The sequence below is a fragment of the Acanthochromis polyacanthus genome, chromosome 4 (genome assembly GCF_021347895.1).
Source record: "Acanthochromis polyacanthus isolate Apoly-LR-REF ecotype Palm Island chromosome 4, KAUST_Apoly_ChrSc, whole genome shotgun sequence".
Lineage (NCBI taxonomy): Eukaryota > Metazoa > Chordata > Actinopteri > Pomacentridae > Acanthochromis > Acanthochromis polyacanthus.
The window spans coordinates 37,241,638-37,260,936 of NC_067116.1; the positions used below are offsets into that span (position 1 = coordinate 37,241,638).

General features: G+C 39.2%; 2 protein-coding genes across 3 annotated transcripts in view; both read right to left on the bottom strand.

The window, feature by feature from the left end:
* Positions 1 to 31: 31 nt before the first annotated feature.
* hsd17b7 (hydroxysteroid (17-beta) dehydrogenase 7) lies at positions 32 to 4,169 on the bottom strand. The gene is made up of 9 exons (XM_022213843.2): positions 3,889 to 4,169; positions 2,981 to 3,187; positions 2,440 to 2,532; positions 1,877 to 1,991; positions 1,074 to 1,268; positions 881 to 994; positions 718 to 774; positions 546 to 644; positions 32 to 464 (listed from the first exon to the last, which is right to left on the bottom strand). The coding sequence occupies exons 1-9, from the start codon at positions 3,921 to 3,923 to the stop codon at positions 324 to 326; spliced, it is 1,056 nt and encodes a 351-aa protein (XP_022069535.1). The 5' UTR covers positions 3,924 to 4,169; the 3' UTR covers positions 32 to 323.
* Positions 4,170 to 4,189: 20 nt separating this feature from the next.
* Positions 4,190 to 19,299, bottom strand: part of ddr2a (discoidin domain receptor tyrosine kinase 2a) — a 41,681-nt gene continuing 26,571 nt past the window's right edge. The window contains exons 3-17 of one of the 2 annotated variants that reach the window (XM_051947086.1): positions 18,265 to 18,367; positions 17,604 to 17,835; positions 17,224 to 17,371; positions 15,481 to 15,583; positions 13,699 to 13,882; positions 13,361 to 13,601; positions 12,159 to 12,221; positions 11,931 to 12,061; positions 10,668 to 10,827; positions 10,352 to 10,587; positions 8,764 to 8,891; positions 7,949 to 8,146; positions 6,831 to 7,065; positions 5,977 to 6,126; positions 4,190 to 5,896 (exon numbers count right to left, since the gene is read on the bottom strand). In XM_051947086.1, coding sequence (XP_051803046.1) covers positions 5,765 to 5,896; positions 5,977 to 6,126; positions 6,831 to 7,065; positions 7,949 to 8,146; positions 8,764 to 8,891; positions 10,352 to 10,587; positions 10,668 to 10,827; positions 11,931 to 12,061; positions 12,159 to 12,221; positions 13,361 to 13,601; positions 13,699 to 13,882; positions 15,481 to 15,583; positions 17,224 to 17,371; positions 17,604 to 17,835; positions 18,265 to 18,367 — 2,444 coding nt within the window. In that variant the 3' untranslated portion in view covers positions 4,190 to 5,764. Of the gene's footprint in view, positions 5,897 to 5,976; positions 6,127 to 6,830; positions 7,066 to 7,948; positions 8,147 to 8,763; positions 8,892 to 10,351; positions 10,588 to 10,667; positions 10,879 to 11,930; positions 12,062 to 12,158; positions 12,222 to 13,360; positions 13,602 to 13,698; positions 13,883 to 15,480; positions 15,584 to 17,223; positions 17,372 to 17,603; positions 17,836 to 18,264; positions 18,368 to 19,299 lie in introns of both variants that reach the window. The other variant, XM_051947085.1, reaches the window with a different exon arrangement.

The window sequence follows — 19,299 nt, forward strand, 5'->3', positions numbered from 1 at the left end:
CAAAACTGACGTTCTTCTCCTGTAGAATTTATAGTGGAACATGCAATCCTAATTTTATTGTAAACTCTTTAACAGACTAACATGGCTGGTTGTTTCTCTTGCAACATGCCTGACGCAAATAATACAAATGGAACCAATAAATCAAGCTAAGAATACCAAGAATCACTGTCTCTCCCTGCTGTAAATCCAGACTTTCATGTCGCTGTGTCAGGAGAAGACGTGTTGTGTTTGTGAAGTCTGACAGCCAGACAACAAGCAGCTCCCAGGTGACCAGCATGGAGACAGGAATCAAATGCCCTTCATCCAGAAATGTGTGATTTGCATCAAGATGAATCAGTTTGTGCAGGATGGATGGGAGCATGTTGGGCTTCCTTTTGTTTCTCCTGCAGTTTCTTCCTCACTTCCCTCTCTAGCTGGAGTAACTTCTCATACAAAGACTCTGATGTTTCCAAATCGACATCCATCTGCGAAGAGGAGCAAAAAACAATACAGGAACTACTTTGCAAACACAATATTGTATTTGATTTTAAATGTTACCTGCCTACCTTCCGTGGCTGTGTGTAGTTGTGGCCCAGTCCTGATGTTAAACTGTGGTATTTGGCAAACGGATCCAGTGATTCAGGCTTTTGTTTAAATAGCCAAAACTGAAAGGAAGAGCAGAATTCAGTGCATGGATTTGCCCTGCATCGTGAAATGTGCAGTTTTTGTGTGACCTACCAAAGCTTCAGCTCCATTATAAGGTGTCAGCGTGAAAGTGTTGGTGAACATTCGTATCTGTGAGCATCAGAGAGAAAATATCCATGCAGTTTTTTTAGTCGTCACACGCCCAACGCAGGCAGAATCAGCACAAACTGGAAAAACCAGTCAGAGTCACACTCACAAGCCAGAAGACGGGCATGAGCAGCGTCCAGAGGAAGGCAGGGAAGGAGGGCAGGATGCCATACGTCAGGTTGGTCATCACAAAACCGGGGCAAATGACGGATGAGTACAAACCCTAGGAATCAACATTAAAATCTTAATCAAAAAAGTTCATTTCTCAGGTGTGAGTCACTGCGAGGTGAGTGAGAGTCGACCTGTTTGCTGTAGCGCGTGTTGAGCGCCAAGCTGAGCAGGTCGGAGGCGTATTTGGAGGAGCTGTAAGGTTGGGTGCCTCCTCGGTGCTGCAGGTCTTCGAGGTTAAAAGCCGAGCGGTGAGCGTTACTAGAGGAAGTCCAAACCAGCTGGGAGGTTCGGCCTTCGTGGCACAGAACCGGCTCCAATTCCCTGATCTGAACAAAGGAGAAACATTACAGCATCAGAATACCCAGCCTATGAGCAATTAAATAACATATTTTTAAAATCAAAGTAAGGAAAAAAGCACACTAGTTTCCAGAGTTGAAATGACTGAAATTCATATGAAATAATGGGTTGAGAAACAGGTGACATTACTGTATTCATGCATGCAAATACTTTCCAGTATAGAGCATTTAAAGAAGCTTTTACTGAGTAATAATATCTGTCAATGTCTGAAAGTGAACATCTGTGCTACTTTCACAGCAGCACAGATGCAACTGTAATTCCCAAAACAGGAACTTCGGTGGATTTACTCTGCGATGGCGGCTTAGAACGGGTCAGAATTCACCTGTAAATGCACAGTGAGCAGAATACTGTCAGCAGTGACCTTACGGCTAGAACAGTATGTGCAGTTAATTTTTAATGAGCAGAGTCGCTACGTGACAGACGGATCCGGTATCCCCGGTATTTGATCCATCAAGGACAAACAGCTGACAGGAATGTCTCTCCCTGCTGACAACCGGAGGAAACGTGCTTTCCTACTAAAGTGGATGCTTTTTGACTAGACCGAGACGCCACATTATATGCATTATAAACAACTCACTAGAAGGAAGTGGCCAAAGAGGTTGGTGGCAAAAACTTCCTGCAGGCCGTCAGCTGTGACTCCATCTTTTTGCGTTAGAATCCCTTCACCGGTGGCAAACATGGTGATGACATTGCTGCAGTGAAGGTGTGACAGAAACCAGAGTTTGAACCTCAGAAAGGGAACATCATTTAGAGCAGTAGTATTACACTAAGATGTGATGATGGGGAAAGTGTGTCCAGAATATTTGATGAAATTTTACACTACTTGGATTCTCATGGCTACGCACAAATGGTCGGTACATTTTAAACTGAAATCCAAGTGTAGTGTGGAGTTGTTTTTTTCATCAGCATGTCCATTTAGTTTGTTTTATATTAACACTGTTTTTCATTGCAGTAAAGCTTAACAATTCAGTAATGTACATGGTAGAAATGATCAAATCTGTGAGCCAGTAAATCCGACATTATAATTTCTGGAGCAGCTCATCGCTGGCAACTAAAACATACACATTTGGAAGGCAGCAGGGAAGCAGATGTTGGAAAAATGGAAAGTTATTGTAGGTCAGACTAAACTCAACAATGTACCTGGAGAAGAGGCCCTTGAAAAAAGCTTTCACATCAAACTGTGGGTTTGGCATGATGCCTGCGTTCAGGTAGAGGTAGTCCAGACGGCTATACCTGCACAAGACAACAAAAAGTACAGATGTGTAATTCTTTAACACAAAGAACTGCAATTACACCAGTTAGAGAAGGAGAATGTAGATGAACACTACTGTTCAAAGGTTTGGGATCACCCAGGCAATTTCATGTTTTCCATGAAAACTCACACTTTTATTCATGTGCTAACATAATGACACAAGGGTTTTCTAATCATCAATGAGCCTTTCAACACCATTAGCTAACACAATGTAGCATTAAAACACAGGAGTGATGGTTGCTGAAATGTTCCTCTGTACCCCTGTGTAGATATTCCATTAAAAATCAGGCATTTCCAGCTAGAATAGTCATTTACCACAACATCTAGACTCTATTTCTGATTAATTTAATGCTATCTTCATTGAAAATATAGGGTCATTTCTAAGTGACCTCAAACTTTTGAACAATAGTGTAACTTCCCTCTCCTCACCTGAGTCTGACCTCCTGAGCGGCGCTGATGACGGAGGAGATGCTGCCGGTGTCCATCTGCAGCAGAGCGATCTGAGCCGTGGGTTTGGAGGTGAGGAGGGCAGAGCGAGCGGCTTCGGCCCGACACATGTTTCTGCAGGCCAGACACAGCTGGAGGCCTTCAGGGTCCTGGGAGAGGAGACGCTCACACAGCGCCAGGCCAATACCGCTGCAGGGAAACACACACCCTGGTTTATTATTACTGTTACACTACTGAATTATTGCCATACATGTACATATTCATATGAAAATCAAGGCAAGGCAGAAAAAAACTGCATTTCCAAGGGATCTCTAGATAAAACAGGCAGTAGAATAAATGCTAAAATCGTTAGCCTAATAGCATAATTGCCCAAGTCATTTTTTGGCCTTCATGACTTAGGTAACTATGCTATTATGCTAACGAAATACAACACAACAGTGTTACATCCTGCAGTAAATACGACAGTGAATTCACCAATGCTCATCTGTACATGTGAAAAATGTGCATTGTCTATGTCATATCTTTATTTGCAGAAGTTCTGCAATTTTGTAATTCCTGCTCTGCGTCTTTCATGCCTTATCTGTATTCAACTGCTGCAACATGTACATTTTTCCAGTGAGGGATCAGTAAAGTTCATCTTATCTCATCTTACAACTGCATTTACATTACTTGCCCTACTTTAATTGCAAATATTGTCTGTATTTAAGTATGTTGTTGTATTAGCGAGGACAAATTTTCTAAAGAGATTTCACAGTCAGTCAAATAGGCATAAATTATACAACATCAATGCTTAAAGTAAGTATCAACAGCCAAAGATTCATCTGGAAAACTGGAAAAATGAGCTGCCAACTTTCAAGTTTGCAATAAAAAGCAATAAATACAGTTATTACCTATTTGCTCCTGTCACCAAAACCACCTTATTCATCTTGTTCAGCTCCAACTGGCAGCAAAGAAAAGAAAACGCCACCTCCTCATCTAAAAGTCTTCTAAAGCAACAAGTTGAGTGACTAGTTCAGGGACCGGCTTCCTGGTCTTTCTCAACTCCTCCTCCTCCGTGTTCCGATTGGTCACCACCGCAGCCGTGCAGCCAATCATATCCTGTTACCGCTCAGCTCCGCTCCAAACCCCGCCCACGCAGACACAGCATTAAACATTCAGTGGTCATGAATAAGACAAGAGCTGTGCAAAAGATAGAGTCCCCTGTTTAAATTTTATTTGTGTTTTGTCTGTCAATGTACAACGTTTTTGTTTACAACACATATGAAACATTCTCACAGGAAAAAAAAAGAAAAGATTTGAGTACAAGGATGCAATAAAATGAAAGAAATTAGGAGTCTGACTGGGTGTTGATGTATTTGTGGAGTTACACAGCCTTCAGCTCATTTGTAACACTGAGAGGGTTGAAAATGCCTTTCAAAGGTGTTTCTTTGTGCTGAGAACTACCAAATGTTTGCTCTGTTGTCTTTGATTTATGAGACAAGTGGGGAAAAAAGCCACCAATAATAGGGAAGAGCCTGTAAATGGAGATAAATCGGATGAAAGTGTGATTTTCAAGCTTAGTGATAAAGCCAGAAAGAACAGATGAAAAAATTAGCAGAATCAAAGCAGAAAGAATCCAGATTGCATCAATAAAAGAGAGATTTAAGCAAATACCGGCAACTAAAACCTGTAGAAGAGTCATTAGTTGTGCTATTAAAAGACGGTGAAAGAGAATCCTTTGTTCCAATCAAACACAACATTTAGGGAGAATATTCTCATCTTAAATGCATTTCTGATTTTAAAAAAGAGATCATTTTCTCTCTAACTTGTTCAACATCCACCACACAGTCAGTAACATCTTTCTGTAAATACGCACTAAACACATACAGCCTGGATTCCTGATACACGCCTCATTGCAATATCTCATCAATAATCAAAGATCAACTTGTGTTCCGATCAACTTGAAGACAGTCTGCAGCGGGAAGAAAAAATGTGTATAAATCAGGAAGAATTACTGCAATAAATCAAATATGATAGTCCAAATAAAGAGCATATTAAGACACAAATATATCAACAAAACATGAACAGCACAAACACATTTGAACATATAAATATTAATACAAAATATTGATATTTGAGATTTAGGCTTATCTATTGAAAATACACAGTCATATACACTTCATGTTCAAATCGCTGTAGGAAAACTGCAGGGAGATGAAAAACGCCGGATCAGTCGATGCTTCCTTTGTTATTTTTGTTCTTTTAAATTGTGTGGAAAGAGATGAGATACTTGAAATATTACGAAATGTAACAATAACCGTTTTGCTGCACTTTTCCTTTTTCTACATTCAAGCAGTCTGCCAAAAGAAAACACAACACGACAACGCTGCATGAGTTTAGCTGTCAAGACTTCAAAACACTGGGAAATTTAAACAAATATTAACATGACATATATTTTCAAAAGTGCCGATTATCACTTGCTACATTAAATTTTTGGTTCCTCAACACGTTTCTGTTTGAAGGATAGTTTGGTATAAATTTTTTTTTGCATGTCTGTAATCCTCTTGTTTATGCTGATTGAACTCAAACTGACAAACACTAAACGTCTCCGTTAGTCCATCTTTGTAGTGTCCATCAAACAGTGTTTCCCAAATCGTAGCTTGAAGCCCACAGGAGGCCCCCCGACCCCGTTCCTCTGCAGAAACAAGGTTAAAGCTTAAACCTGGATCGTGTCTGCTGCAGAAGACGAGTAGAGCGGGAATCACTGTCTGAAACATTGCACTTGGCTTAAGGTTGTATTTCCAGGAGGGCTTTCTGTATTTCCTGGAAGGAGGGCCGTTCCTTCGTGTTCCTCCTCCAGCAGCTCAGCATGATCTTGTAGAGCGAGTCTGGACACAGCACAGGCTGAGGCAGGTAGATCTGCACACAGGGAGGAGTCATTAACTTGAATTAACTCGCAGTTAGCAGGTGTGAGAAAGTGCGCGGATTCGTGGACTCACCTGTCGTTTCTGGTCCCTGAAAAACTCCCCTGTGTTTTCTATCACCTGCTCATCAGTGAGCTGAGAATACGGCTGCTCCTTGCAGAAGTTTAGTATCTCCCACAGGGTCACACCGAAAGCCCACACGTCACTCGCTGTGGTGAATTTACCCTAAACAGCAAAACATGAGAAGGATGATTTACTACAATATAGATGGAAACTGGGTGCCTCAGATGGCTGAGCAGGTGACCAAACGGGGGTTATAGTTTCTGATACAGCGGTCATGGGTTTGAATCTAACCCACGGCCATTTACTGCATGTCGTCTTACATTTCCTGTTTCTTTCTCCACTGTCCTATATAAAAAAAGGCCCTTATATATAGCCGGAAATCAGCGATTCTTCTCAACAATTTATTGTTATTTTTGATAGATAGATAGATAGATAGATAGATAGATAGATAGATAGATAGATAGATAGATAGATAGATAGATAGATAGATTGATAGATTGATAGATAGATAGATCCAAATTTAAAGTGATGTAGACAATAATTCATAACTAATTGTAATCTAATCATAGGCATTGTGCTGAAATAGGTCATTCAGCAAAATGAGTACTGTTAGTTTAGGTAATTGATGTGCATTGTGTGAATACAAAAGTATTATTTTTAATTTTTATATATTTTGTTGAATGCTTCTGTGCTTTTATTTAAATGTGAATTTAAATGCATGACTTTTACTTGAAAATAAGCATTTCTACATGGTGGTTTTGGTACTTTTACTTAGATCTCAGTATTCTATCCATCTGAAAATATACCACATTGGTTAAATTCCAGAAAATATACACATAAAAGGAAGTGTTAGTAGCTCTCCTCACCAGCAGGATGCTCTCCCAGGACATCCAGCGTATGGGCAGCACCGCTCTCCCCTGGATGCGGTAGTAGTCGCCGCTGTACAGGTTCCTGCTCATGCCAAAGTCAGCTATCTTTATTGTGTAGTTTTTGCCCACCAGGCAGTTCCTTGTGGCCAAGTCTCGATGGACGAAGTTTAGCGAGGAGAGATACTTCATCCCCGAGGCTATCTGAGTGGCCATGTAGCACAGATTGTTGAAGCTGCAGAGGACACACATATTGTTATGTGCTGCAAAGGAACTAAATAAACATATACATGCATCAGGAAAAAAGTCTGTAAAAGACTACAAAAGGTACTCATTATCTGGTTTTTGCAAATTAAGACTCCGCAGCAAAGTAACCCATGTCCAAAGCTAAACAAATAAATAAATGGGCATTTTCTGGACTTTAATGAGGAAGCTATAGTTAAAAAAAAAAAAGATTATTGTTGCACCTATAGTAAAAAAAAAAAAAGAGTATTTTGTATAAATTGTTAGTGTACAAATTGTAAAAACAAATAGGACATTTTCTGCGCTCAGTGATTAATTGGTGATTTATTACAATTTAATGGTGTATCTGTAGTGAAAAACATCACATCTTTTGTTAATAAATGGTGTATCTACAGTATAAAAAATAACAAAAGGAACTTTTCTGTTACTGTATTGGTAACCTGGTGTAAATTTAAAAAACTAAATAAAACAAAATGTTTTGTCAATACAACGCATATAGGATTAAAAAAATTACCACTTTTTTGAATATGAATACCTACAGCAATAATAACTCTTGCTAAAAGGACTTTCAAATAAATCTTCTGTGATTAAAATGCATTTTGTACTAACTTAATTTATCTTTAACATCTATCTGAAGTTATCTCACAATTCTGTAAAAATACTAAACTAAAATAAAAAGGGGAATTTACTTTAACTCTAATTTTGTTAAGTCATTGCGTTCTTTGTCAAAATGATACAAACATAAGCAAGGACAAGATAAAATGTTGCAATTGCAAAGCGTAAATACATGAAAATACACCTGTGAGTCATGCAGTATGGACATGTGCTACTAAAGTATACAGTCACGTGTTAATGCACAGATGGAGTGTACTCACCTGACAGTCGGCGCGTTGCTCAGCAGAGCCAGTTGTCCCTCTGGTTCATGACGGGACAGGAACTGGTTGAGATCTCCGTTCTCCATGTACTCTGTGATCATACAGAGAGGGTCGCTGTAGATGCACACAGCCAGAAGGCGAATGATGTTGGGGTCCTTCAAACGCGACATGATCTTTATCTCTTTCAGGAAGTCATTCCTACAAAACATACAAAATAATTTACACAAGTTAAATGACGTACTTGACATCGACGTGAGCCAGAATCATATTAACTTCACATTCACTCTTTATGATTTATTTGGATGGATGGATGGATGGATGGATGGATGGATGGATGGATGGATGGATGGATGGATGGATGGATGGATGGATGGATGGATGGATGGATGGATGGATGGATGGATGGATGGATGGATGGATGGATGGATGGATGGATGGATAGATAGATAGATAGATAGATAGATAGATAGATACTTTATTAATCTCCAAAGAGAAATTCACAGTTCCAGCAGCATGAAAGGTAAAAAACATGAGATCATGCAAGTTACATATAAGACTGTAATAAGAATATAAACATCTGGCAGTTCAACAGTTCAACAGTGCAGTTGTGCAAAATGACAGTGTGTTACAGTCTGCAGCAGTCTGTTTTTCACACTTTAGTCCAGCAAGTAGATGTGTGTGTGTGTGTGTGTGTGTGTGTGTGTGTGTGTGTGTGTGTGTGTGTGTGTGTGTGTGTGTGTGTGTGTGTGTGTGTGTGTGTGTGTGCGCGCGTGGTGTTAGTGTGTAGTGAGTCCGGAGTTTTTGTTGCGCCATACCTTGCGTTTTTGTTGGCATCTGAACGCAGCATCTTGACAGCCACTAAGACCGGCTGGTCCTCGGGGATGTCAAACAAAAACTCTTTATTCATAAACTCCTGCATTCCCTCTGCTTCACACAAGTGGACCTAAAGAGAGAGCAGAGGAGTTAGAGTCACAACTTTTATCTCATTTAAACCTGTTACTACACTTGTAGTCTAACATAACCAGACCATTCTCCAGCGCAGTGTAGAATGATCTGACTGTTCCTCATTCAGACTTTACAACCAACACTGCTCCCAGTAGCCAGCACGCCAAAAAACTGTCATATTTCTCAATGATGCAGCATCAACACATTCATAGCTGTCAATTCTGAATATTTTGTATCTTTAAAAATCTTGTGCAATATCTTTTTTTTTTTTTTTACGATTTACTAAAATATATCATTATATTTCCACTGTGGACAAATCTGTGCAATACCTCAGTATTTATATACATATATATGAAAGAATCTTGGCAATACCAGAAATATGTGCGATATTATTTTTAGAACAAGTACTTTGGGTAATTTTATTATTGTTTGTACTGATTTAATGTTTGGACTGTCTCTTATTTGATGCTGTAAGACTGCAAACTTCTCCATTGTGGGTTTAATAAAGACATATCTTTGTAAAATCACATAAAAATATTATGCTAAACATAAAAACAACAAGCAAAAACTGTAAATAAACATTCAAAAATCTGTATTTTTACAAACGGTAATTAGTTCTTTTCCTGTGTTTGACCATAATATTATGCTGCATTTCTGTATTTAAACAGTTTAAATTATAACTGAAGAGATATCTGCAATTATTGGAATGAAAATGTTTGTATATAAAGGATTAAAAAGTTGTAAATCATTTTTTGACTGCCATGTTACAGATTATTCTTGTTTTATTGAATTACAGGTAATAGTAGCTAGCAAAATCACCAAACATCTTATCTTATCTTATCCTGCTGTGAGGACAAAAACAAAGCTCCTGCATGCTTGTATTTCTTTAAATCAGTTATATCTGTCGGGCTAAGAACCAGATGTAGCGACAGTGTTCATTTAAATTACTGACGAAAACTGTTTTAGAGGAACCGAGGTACCAAAAAACTAGCAGGGCTTCCTTGTTACATGATCCAAACTTCTAGCAAAACTTTTCAGTTTGTAGTTGATATTTCCAGTAATGAAGCACATTTTGTAAAAAGTAACTCATAGAGAGTGTAAGGGGAGGAGAAAACCTTATGAAATCTGCAGCCAATGGCAAGCTTCTCCCCAACATCCACATGTGGTGAGTCAGATGGTTGCTTTTCTGAGTTCTTGCTTGGTTCTAGTTCTGCTTCCTTGTTCTTAGTTTACCTGTTTTTTGCTCTCTAGTTCTTGACTTACGTAGTTTTAGCTTTTTTATATCTTATTTTGTACATTACATTTCTAAATTTATACTATTTCTTTTATCTCAGAACCTTCTAAGTGTTTATTTAATGTTTACTGTTGCACGAAGAGAGATTAAAGTAATTTCGATTTTTGTTATGTCATGTGCATATTGAAGAATTGAGAATAAAGCTGACTTTGACTTTGACAAACCTCCCCAAACTGGCCTTCTCCCAGCTTCTCTTTAAACGTGAGCAGTTTTCTTGGGAACTCCTCAACGGCGACGTCCTTCCCTGACAACAGGTCCATGGTTACTGCAGGGATGGCATATGTGTTGCTTCCCGTCACGCCTTGAAGGTTCACAATGTCCGCCTCTGCATAGTGTGGGACGCCATCCTGGACCACGGCAGTTGTGGTGGTGGATTTAGAGGCTGCTGTGCTGGTGGAAGCTGCAACACAACATGAGACACTGTAACTACAAATCTTCATACTTTAAACACTGTTTGATTTGATTTGTGAGTCCGCGTACCGGGTTCTTCTGAGCTCTGTGCAAACTCCGGCAGCTTGCATATGAGACGTGACGGTTCCTGGTAGTCGGGACCGAGAGGGAAGATGCGCTCGTAGGTGGAATTAGATTCCTGCTCGCTGTTTGTGCTCGACTGGTTGTGGTTGTAGCCAAATGTCTCACTCTGTATCGACAAACTAGCAGTTAGTTCATCGTCCAGCATCCGACGAGAGGCCTAGAATAAAGGATGTGGGGGTGAAGGAACAGATCTGACCACCTCCTTAGAGGAAAACTTCAATGGAAATGTACAAATTAATGAATGGAGTGGTGCTGAAGGGATTCACTGAGGTTATTTCATCTCAAATCACAAGCGGCCTTCTGTTCAACCATGTATGAATTGCTTGAGTTTTGGACATTTAAAATGGTACTTGTGAAATTGTACTTTAATTTGGCAATTTACTTTCTGAGATATATTATTTTTGCACATCGAAATTTGAGGCTACTTTTGGATGACAGCATCGCTGGAATTAATAAAGATAAAAGCCTGATATTTTCTCTGTTGTTTCTCAGCATGCCATCGATCTAAAATCTGCCATACTGGACGAGAAAATCAAATAATCTTCAAATAAGGATAAGTTAAAATATGGAAACAATTGAAGTCATCATGAAAAGTCACATCTTTGATCACGTTAACGAAACAATTAATAATGCATAAGTTAATTAGTGATATTTTCAGAGCCAAATGTAGTCACAAAAATACAAAGCAAAACACAGAGATACTTTTTAATCTTAAATGCTTTTTTCACCAATTTTTTTTTTTCAGTTATTTCTGTTGGAACTTTCATAATGGATCGAGAAGGGATGACAAGTTTAACCACAAAAGTAGAATAGATTTTTGGAGATTTAAAATGGTTGTCCAAATATAAGTGAGAAAAAGGTTTCTGAATATAACGTTTTTATAACGGAATGACGAGGAACAACAGTGAAAAATTCAGGCTTTCATTTTGAATAATTCCTGAGATATCGATGTTCAGAACATAACCTCAAATTGTAAAGTGCGAAAGAAAAAAAACGTGCTTAAGCAGGCAGTTTTTTAAAGTGTTTTTTTAAAAAATCTCAGTAAGTGCTTGATGTATCAGTTAAATTTCACGAATATCTTTATAAATATCTAGATTTTATGCTGTAAAAACCTCAGGCAAATCAGAGATGATCAAACAGAAATAATTCTAAAAATACGATGATTTGAGATGCCATAACCCTTTGTGTTTCATAAATCAAGACGCTCACCTTCTCCAACATCTTCTGACACACCTGCCTCCACAAGATGATGACGATGATGGCCACGAGGATGAAGATGATGGCCACCAAGCAACCGATCAGAATCCGGGTGTTGCTGTCGTCTACTTTGTGGGTGGGGTCTTTCAGGGGGGGAGACAGAGAGTCAAGATTATGAAGAGACCGTACTTTCTGAATAGTGTGTGGAGTCCATACTTGAAATCAGTTGCCTTCACTGACCTGGCTGTGGTGGTGGCAGTCCTGTCTTGGGTGGAGCCAAAGTTGTGTTGTACATGGCTGTATCTGAAAGGACGGATGGCACACAGCTCATCAGAAACTAACCAATGTCATCAGTTTTTCTTGAGGGACTGCAAATATTTACTGAAATAAAACAAAACCCTTAAGACTCTGAACCTTAAAACCTGCCAAGGAGTTCCAAAAGAATGTTGTCTTTAAAAAGTCGCCAAAATGATACCATTTATCAGAGTCAGAAACTGTAAAAACTGAAAGAATTGTCGGATTTTCAACTCTTGAATGGTCCTTGAAATAATCATACGTAACGCGCAGCTCAGTCAGGAAACTTAATCAAACCTGAACATGAAATGACTTTATTCTACAAGCCCATTTAAAAATTAAACAAATAACAACAAACTATTTGCTTTAAACAAATTCTGTAAAATACATAAAATTCTGTGCTCCTTTCTGTAACTGTGAAGTCATTAGTGACTCAGCTGTAACTAACGGTTTTCTGACAAAAATTCAGTGACTTTTCTGCTAAAGTGGGCTGAACTGCAGGCCGTGTATAGACAGAGCACAGAGTAGACAAGTCTGGAAACAAATGCATTAAAATTAAAATATCTATCGCATGTAGAGCTGCCGTTTTTAGCCATTTTTAACATCCATGGGCACTGGGAAAATCTTACAAATGCATACTGGGTTTTTTTTAAATTTTGCAAAATCAGACTTAGAAATAATTTATTTATCCTTGAGGGGAAACTACTTATGCTACACTTGATTCCATTTAAAGTCTTAGAAATGAAAGTAGCAGAAAAAAATATAAGATAAACTTGAGGAGAAAAATATACCCTAAAATATAAAAATAAGTACAAATGTGTTACGCTTAAAATGTAAAAATGTACATTGCAAAATATAAGCTACAGTGCAATAAATAATAATAGTTATAATAAATAAAATGAACTTTCATTTTTTCTTATTTGATGATTTATGATCATGATACAATTTTTAATACTGCATAAAATTGATTTTTGAAATTATGTTACATTTATATTGAAAAATGAGCCCAAAGTGAGCAAAAATGTGACAGGAGTAAATAAAAACACCCAGAAACGATTTGGTCTCCAAGGGGGTAAAAGTGTGAGCTTTAATGAATAAGAATGACTAGAAGGAAACATCTTACTGCAAACACAGAAGGTTCTCCTTACCTGACTGGAAGGTGATCTCACTGAACAGCATCCAGGCATCAGAAAAGTAGAACTGGCACTTGATGGCACTGGCCATGTGATTGGCCAGGTTGACGGTGACAAATCGGGCGCTCGGATTCTTCTCGTCCACCACCGGGCTGAAGGTGAGCGGTGTGGCCTCCCAGTCCGACTCCGAGTGGAAGTAACAGACCACCTGGCGGAAGGCCTTGACGTGCCGAGAGAACATGTTGTTGCAGTGGACCTGGATAAAAGGCACATGGGGGGGGGGGGGGGGGGGGTTGGCATTAACAGCATGAAACACTGAGCACTGGTGGGGAATCATTCAGGAGAAACCTCACCTTCATGGTGGTAAAGTTTCGTGTTCGGTCGAACTCAAACATTATTTCAACGTATCCACTGGGGAAGCTTTCGTTGTTCCAGCCCACGTAGTCGTATCCGGGCCAAACGTTGTAGACGTGACTGAGAGTGAAATCGTCCAGACCACAGACTCCATCCGTCAGCTGGCCCAAACCTTCAGTCATACTGAGAAACAGAACAGTGGGTTTTAGAGGCAGAAGAGGACGTCCAACCCAGCTTCCAACAACGTTCTGAAAAAGTTCTACAAACTTCCAGTAATGTTTTCAAGTGGAAGTTTAATTTTCGTTCCCAGAAAATTCTTCTTAAAAGTAGGATAAGTAAAGACATTTTAAAAATGTTTGGTTTATGTCCAAATGTTCTCAGAACTGAATGCCACAATGAGAACATTCTCCCTTTGTTATCATGTGGCACTGTGGAACATTGTGGAACCTTTTTATAGTTTTTTGTGTTCTCTCAACAACATCCCCATAAAGTCCTCAGAGCATTGCAGTCAGAATATTTGTTAATATATCGCAGTACAAGAACATGTCATCTGAAGTTTCGATAACATCTTGAAAATGTATTTTTTGAATGTTGCATTGAGAACATCCTTCATTTGTTATCACTGTGGAAATATCTTACAGAAGAATGTTCTGTAAGGTGTTTCCTCAGGAACATTTACAAAACATCATGAGGACATTACATCCAGAATGCTATAATATATCATATATCATATTACAGGAGCTTTTTCTAAAAATCATCTGAGTCCTTCACAACATCTGGAAAACATTTTTTGAAAGCCGGTTTGACGACGTTTCTTCGTTGTTATCATGGAACATCATCTGTACAACTGAATGTTGATGTTAAAGGATTTTGTATAAAATGTTCTGTGTAAAAACATTCCGTCATCAGAGGCCTTGATAACCTAGAAAATATTGTCTGAATGTTGTTTGAGAATGTTTCTCCTTTGCCATCATGGAACATTGTGAGAATGTTTTATAAAAAAAAATTCTATGATGTGTTCCCTCAACAACATCCCAAAAATGTAATTGGAGGCACGATGTTTCGCCGTTGTTAATATATCCAATAATTCAATAACATCTGGAAAACATTTTTTAAACATTGGTTTGTGATTGTTCCTCTTTTGTTGTCACTGAACATCATTTGTGTTTCTGACAACATCTCCTTGTTGACATCAAGCTTAACCTAATAAACTTTACTGGAACATTTCTGGAAATTAAAAAGTTCTTAAAACCTTCTTTGAACATTTGACTAAACATTTTCATTTAAAAAGTCATTCCAACTTGTTGGTAATGATATCCAACGTTGTGGGAGTGTATCCTGCTAATTTGGAAGCAGCATCTTTTGCTTTCGAAGTGTCAACTCATCTGTCTTCCACCACTAGGTGGCAGCATCACCAAAACCAACCCTGTCCTCAGCTTTTGGCTGCTCTATTGTAATCAGGCCATTTTCTTTTCCCTCTTGTCTGTTTCCTTGACACAGAAATGAGGTTTTGTGTCATGGAGGACATTATTCACCATGCCATAACCCAAACACTACTGTCAACAAAAGACCCTGATTGGTTCATTCCGGTTTTGAAACTTTGTAAGGACAATTGACTCAGTCATTCCCATGAGGTGTTGCCTAACAGTCAACCACCATGACCCACTCACCGCCTTCTGTCTCTTTGCTGTCTCCATGGTGACCAGGAAACAACACAAGGAAAGGACTGATGACAGATGGATGGAAAAAGGAAAAGGAAAAAGGTGAGGAAGAAACTTCACCTGTGGATGATGGCTCCATCGTAGACCGAGTCGTTGACATAAACAGGGTAGGCAGGGAGGATCATCTGTTCTCCTGCTGGAGCGTTGTATGAAACCAGACCATCTAAACAACAAAGAGAATTATTCATTTTTTAAAATCAGTCTGTCTGCTCCCACCCTGGAGACCGCCCACATTCATGAAACCATTGTTTAAAACCACAAAGTTTGTTTGAAATTGGAGTTGGGAATTTGAGGTCACCATAGTTACCAACATGCTGAACTGCACAAGGCATGGGTGGAATTTTCCATTTTGTGTAATACAGAAAAAGTAATTGTCTAACTTAATAAAGCTCAAGAACCAGCAGGCAGAGGATGTATGTGAGATGTTGAGGAGCAGAATGTGGGAAAATGGTTTAATGGAGGGTCTCAGACCGACAATCTGTTTACTGTCTGCAAAATGTCAAAGAATGTGGAGCTGAGAAATGAAAGACTTAGAGGACAAAGCTGATAAAAATACACTTAAAACCACAAACCTCCAATAGAGACATGGTGATCTTTACTTCTTTCTGATTTTCTCTTCTTTGACTTCCTTTTCCTCTTAAAGCAATTCTGTATGTCTACCCAACAAACTTTTCAACCACACCGCATTTTCCAGAGATCTTTCTTCAAATTCTGGTTTGAACTTGTCAGGTTTGAGCTAAAGTTGTCTGTACATGTGTTATTTTTGACTTTATCTTTACATCTGTATCTTTTTTCTATTTTTTAAATTGGAATTGGACTGTTCTTACACTGTTCTTCTTTCTTTTTAAATGTTGCAATACACTGTGTAAAGCCTTTGTCTGTGAAATGTGAAACAAACTTGCCTTGCCTTCACATTCAAACAATGTATGCAACCTATATAACCAGGCTAACTAATGACTTTACCGGAGCAGCTTTTAACTGATGCTTGTGGTGCACAGCAAACATAAAACTCCACCACAAAAAAACAAAAACATGCATCCTGCAACTTGGCTGTTGTTGTATCTTTGATTTTGAGCCAAGACTTTGTGAAGATAAAGGAAAATAACTGAAACTCCATGGCATTGAGCTCCAAGTAAATGAAAAACAAACCTAAAAAGTGCTTTTATTTGAGGGTAATGGAAATATAAAGCATTTTTGAGATGTTTTTGTAATATTACTCCTATGTATGACAGTGTTGTTTCTACTCTAAAGGGCTGAAAATAATGATTATTTAATTTTCAATTCACCTGCTGATGTTTTTTTCTAATTAATCGATTGCTTTTTTGGTGCATAAAATGTCAGAAAATGGGGTAAAATGTTGATCACGTTGCTGAAAGCCACAAAATGACATCTTCAAATGTCTCGTTTTATCCCCAATCCAAAGATGTTTAGTTTACTGCCATAGAGGAGGAAAGAAACCAAAAAAAAATCAACACTTAGAAGATTGAATCAGAGGATTTTGACTGTCTTTCTTGAAAAAAAAAAAATCAAACTGACTGACAATCAGCTTAATAGGTGACAACTGATTGATAACTCTGTTGAACATTAACTACTGCTAGTTATAAAAAGGTGAGAGAGAATCAGCCAATCCTTTCTATCTTTATGGGCTCAAAGGTGAAGTTTGGTGCTTCAGCTGAGTTTGTCACTCGTTAAATTTCCTCCATTTTGTCTACAGATTGTCAGTCATCCAGGTCATGGAAACAGCGTAGGTAAACTTCTCTTTTTGGTTCTTGAAGATGCTTCTGCAGTCCCGCCAGAACTCACCGAGCCACTCGCAGCCGTAGAGCTCCACCCTCATGCAGACGTTCATGGAGTGATCCGTTACCGGCATGAAGCGGACGAAGCGAGCGATGATGGGCGGCTCCAGGTCTTTGAGGACGATGTCGTAGGCGTTCCTGTTGCCTTCGATTACCTGCATGCAAAGCAAACAACCATGACCTCAGGAAGACACACAGCAATGATAGAGAACGACTGAGTTTGCAGTCTGGATGATAACAACCTAGCAGCCAACTCAGGAATTAATGAATCAGTGCATTCTATTATCTATTATCTCCATAAATACATGCACAGCAATGACAGGCCATAAAAATCCGCTTGTTAAAAAGGTCGAAATAGATTGCCCTGTGGCTCATAGGTTGACTTACCTGCTTGCCCTGCCTGTTCCTCCACGAGATCCAGCGTCGGCCGTCTCGACTGTACTTAATCTTGTACATCTGGGCGAACTCGTTGCCGATGCCTCCAGCGTGGCGCCCCTGGGTGCCCACGAGGGTGATGAAGTGCAGCGAGCGCAGGTCGATCTGGAGGAACTCCTTCAGGCTATCCGGCTCCACGGTTATCTCCGGACACCACGCACCGTCGCCCTCCTCACAGTCCAACCTGGAGTGAAGAAAGAAAGCCAAAAAGGGAAGGAGGAAAGTGGATGATCGCATTAGAATTACAGCAGGAAAGGGGAAAGTAGGCCAGAATGGGGAGGAAAGGGAGCTCCAGTTCTTACAGACTCTTATAAAAACACCTCGGTGAAAAGCAGCATCGTAAATTCATCCTGAAGTGTTAATTTTGGGCAAGGGGCTGGCAGTGGGAGGCTAAAAATACGACCAGGATGGATGGAGGAAAAGTGAATTACATCATTATCCTGATACTAACTGAAGGCCACCCACAGCACAAGCACGCCCCCTTCATCATGTGGCTGCAAGTCGACCTGATACCCCCGTTTGTGGTTTTTACTGCAAATAAACAGGCACCTTGCAGGATAAACCAGCCACACACAGGCTCATTATCAGGGTAAACACACTTTGAAAGACCTACCTGCCGTATCTGGCCGCGGTGGACTCCGACCACTGGCTGGAGGCCGAGATGTCCTCGTCCTGGATCTGACCTGATGACATCCCCAGAGGATACCGACACACACCTGAGACACCACAGCATCCATTAGAACAAACAACTGGAGACACGAATCACTGAGCACAGGAGCAGATTATGGAAACAGCCAGTTAAAAACCACCAGATGAGCATCCATCTTTGTGTTTGTTCACCATAGCCACAAACAAGAACAGTCGTGATGACCGACTCTGCTGTTAATTAGAACCTCTTTTGTTTACCGGCACTTTTTAAAAGCAGTAATTCTCATTTAACTTACTGTAAGTCCACTTTTGACTATGCAGTTTTGGAAAGGCAGGAATTACACGGTGGCCTTTCGGTTATGACACAATCAGGAAAATATGATGTTTCTGTTGGTTTCCTCGTTTTTTTTTTTTTTCACAAGGCAAACTGTGAAAAAGATTTGTCATGAGGGAAAGATGGCAGCCGCTGAACCTTGAGACGGAAAGATTGGCACTGGTGGAAAGTAACTAAGTACTTTAACTCAAGTAGAGGAGTCCAGAAAGTTGTGAAAATACGTTAATGCATCATTTTGTACAGTTTTCTTCTCCTACTCTGCTGCAGAAAATCTGGAAATATTGCAGCTGATAATATAAGTTGCAATATATCTGACAGAATGTGATTTTAAACACCTACAATGACCATATTCAAGCCAAGTCAGTTTTATTTATAAAGCACATTTACAACAATAGGAGTTGACCCAAATTATAAATAGCAAGCCATGAGACGTAAATGCACCGGATAAAAAGACAAATTAGAATAAAACACAATGAAATAAAGAAAAATAAAGGATATATATAAATATATATTTATATTAAATATGATGGCTATAACAATGGTGGGGGTCATTCTGACCTCATAATGAGTATTTTTACATTTTACATTGAGATACATACTTTTATTCTAATTCTTAGTAATATTTTTTGATACATTTTTGGGGGCAAAACTATAAAAAAAGAAAAT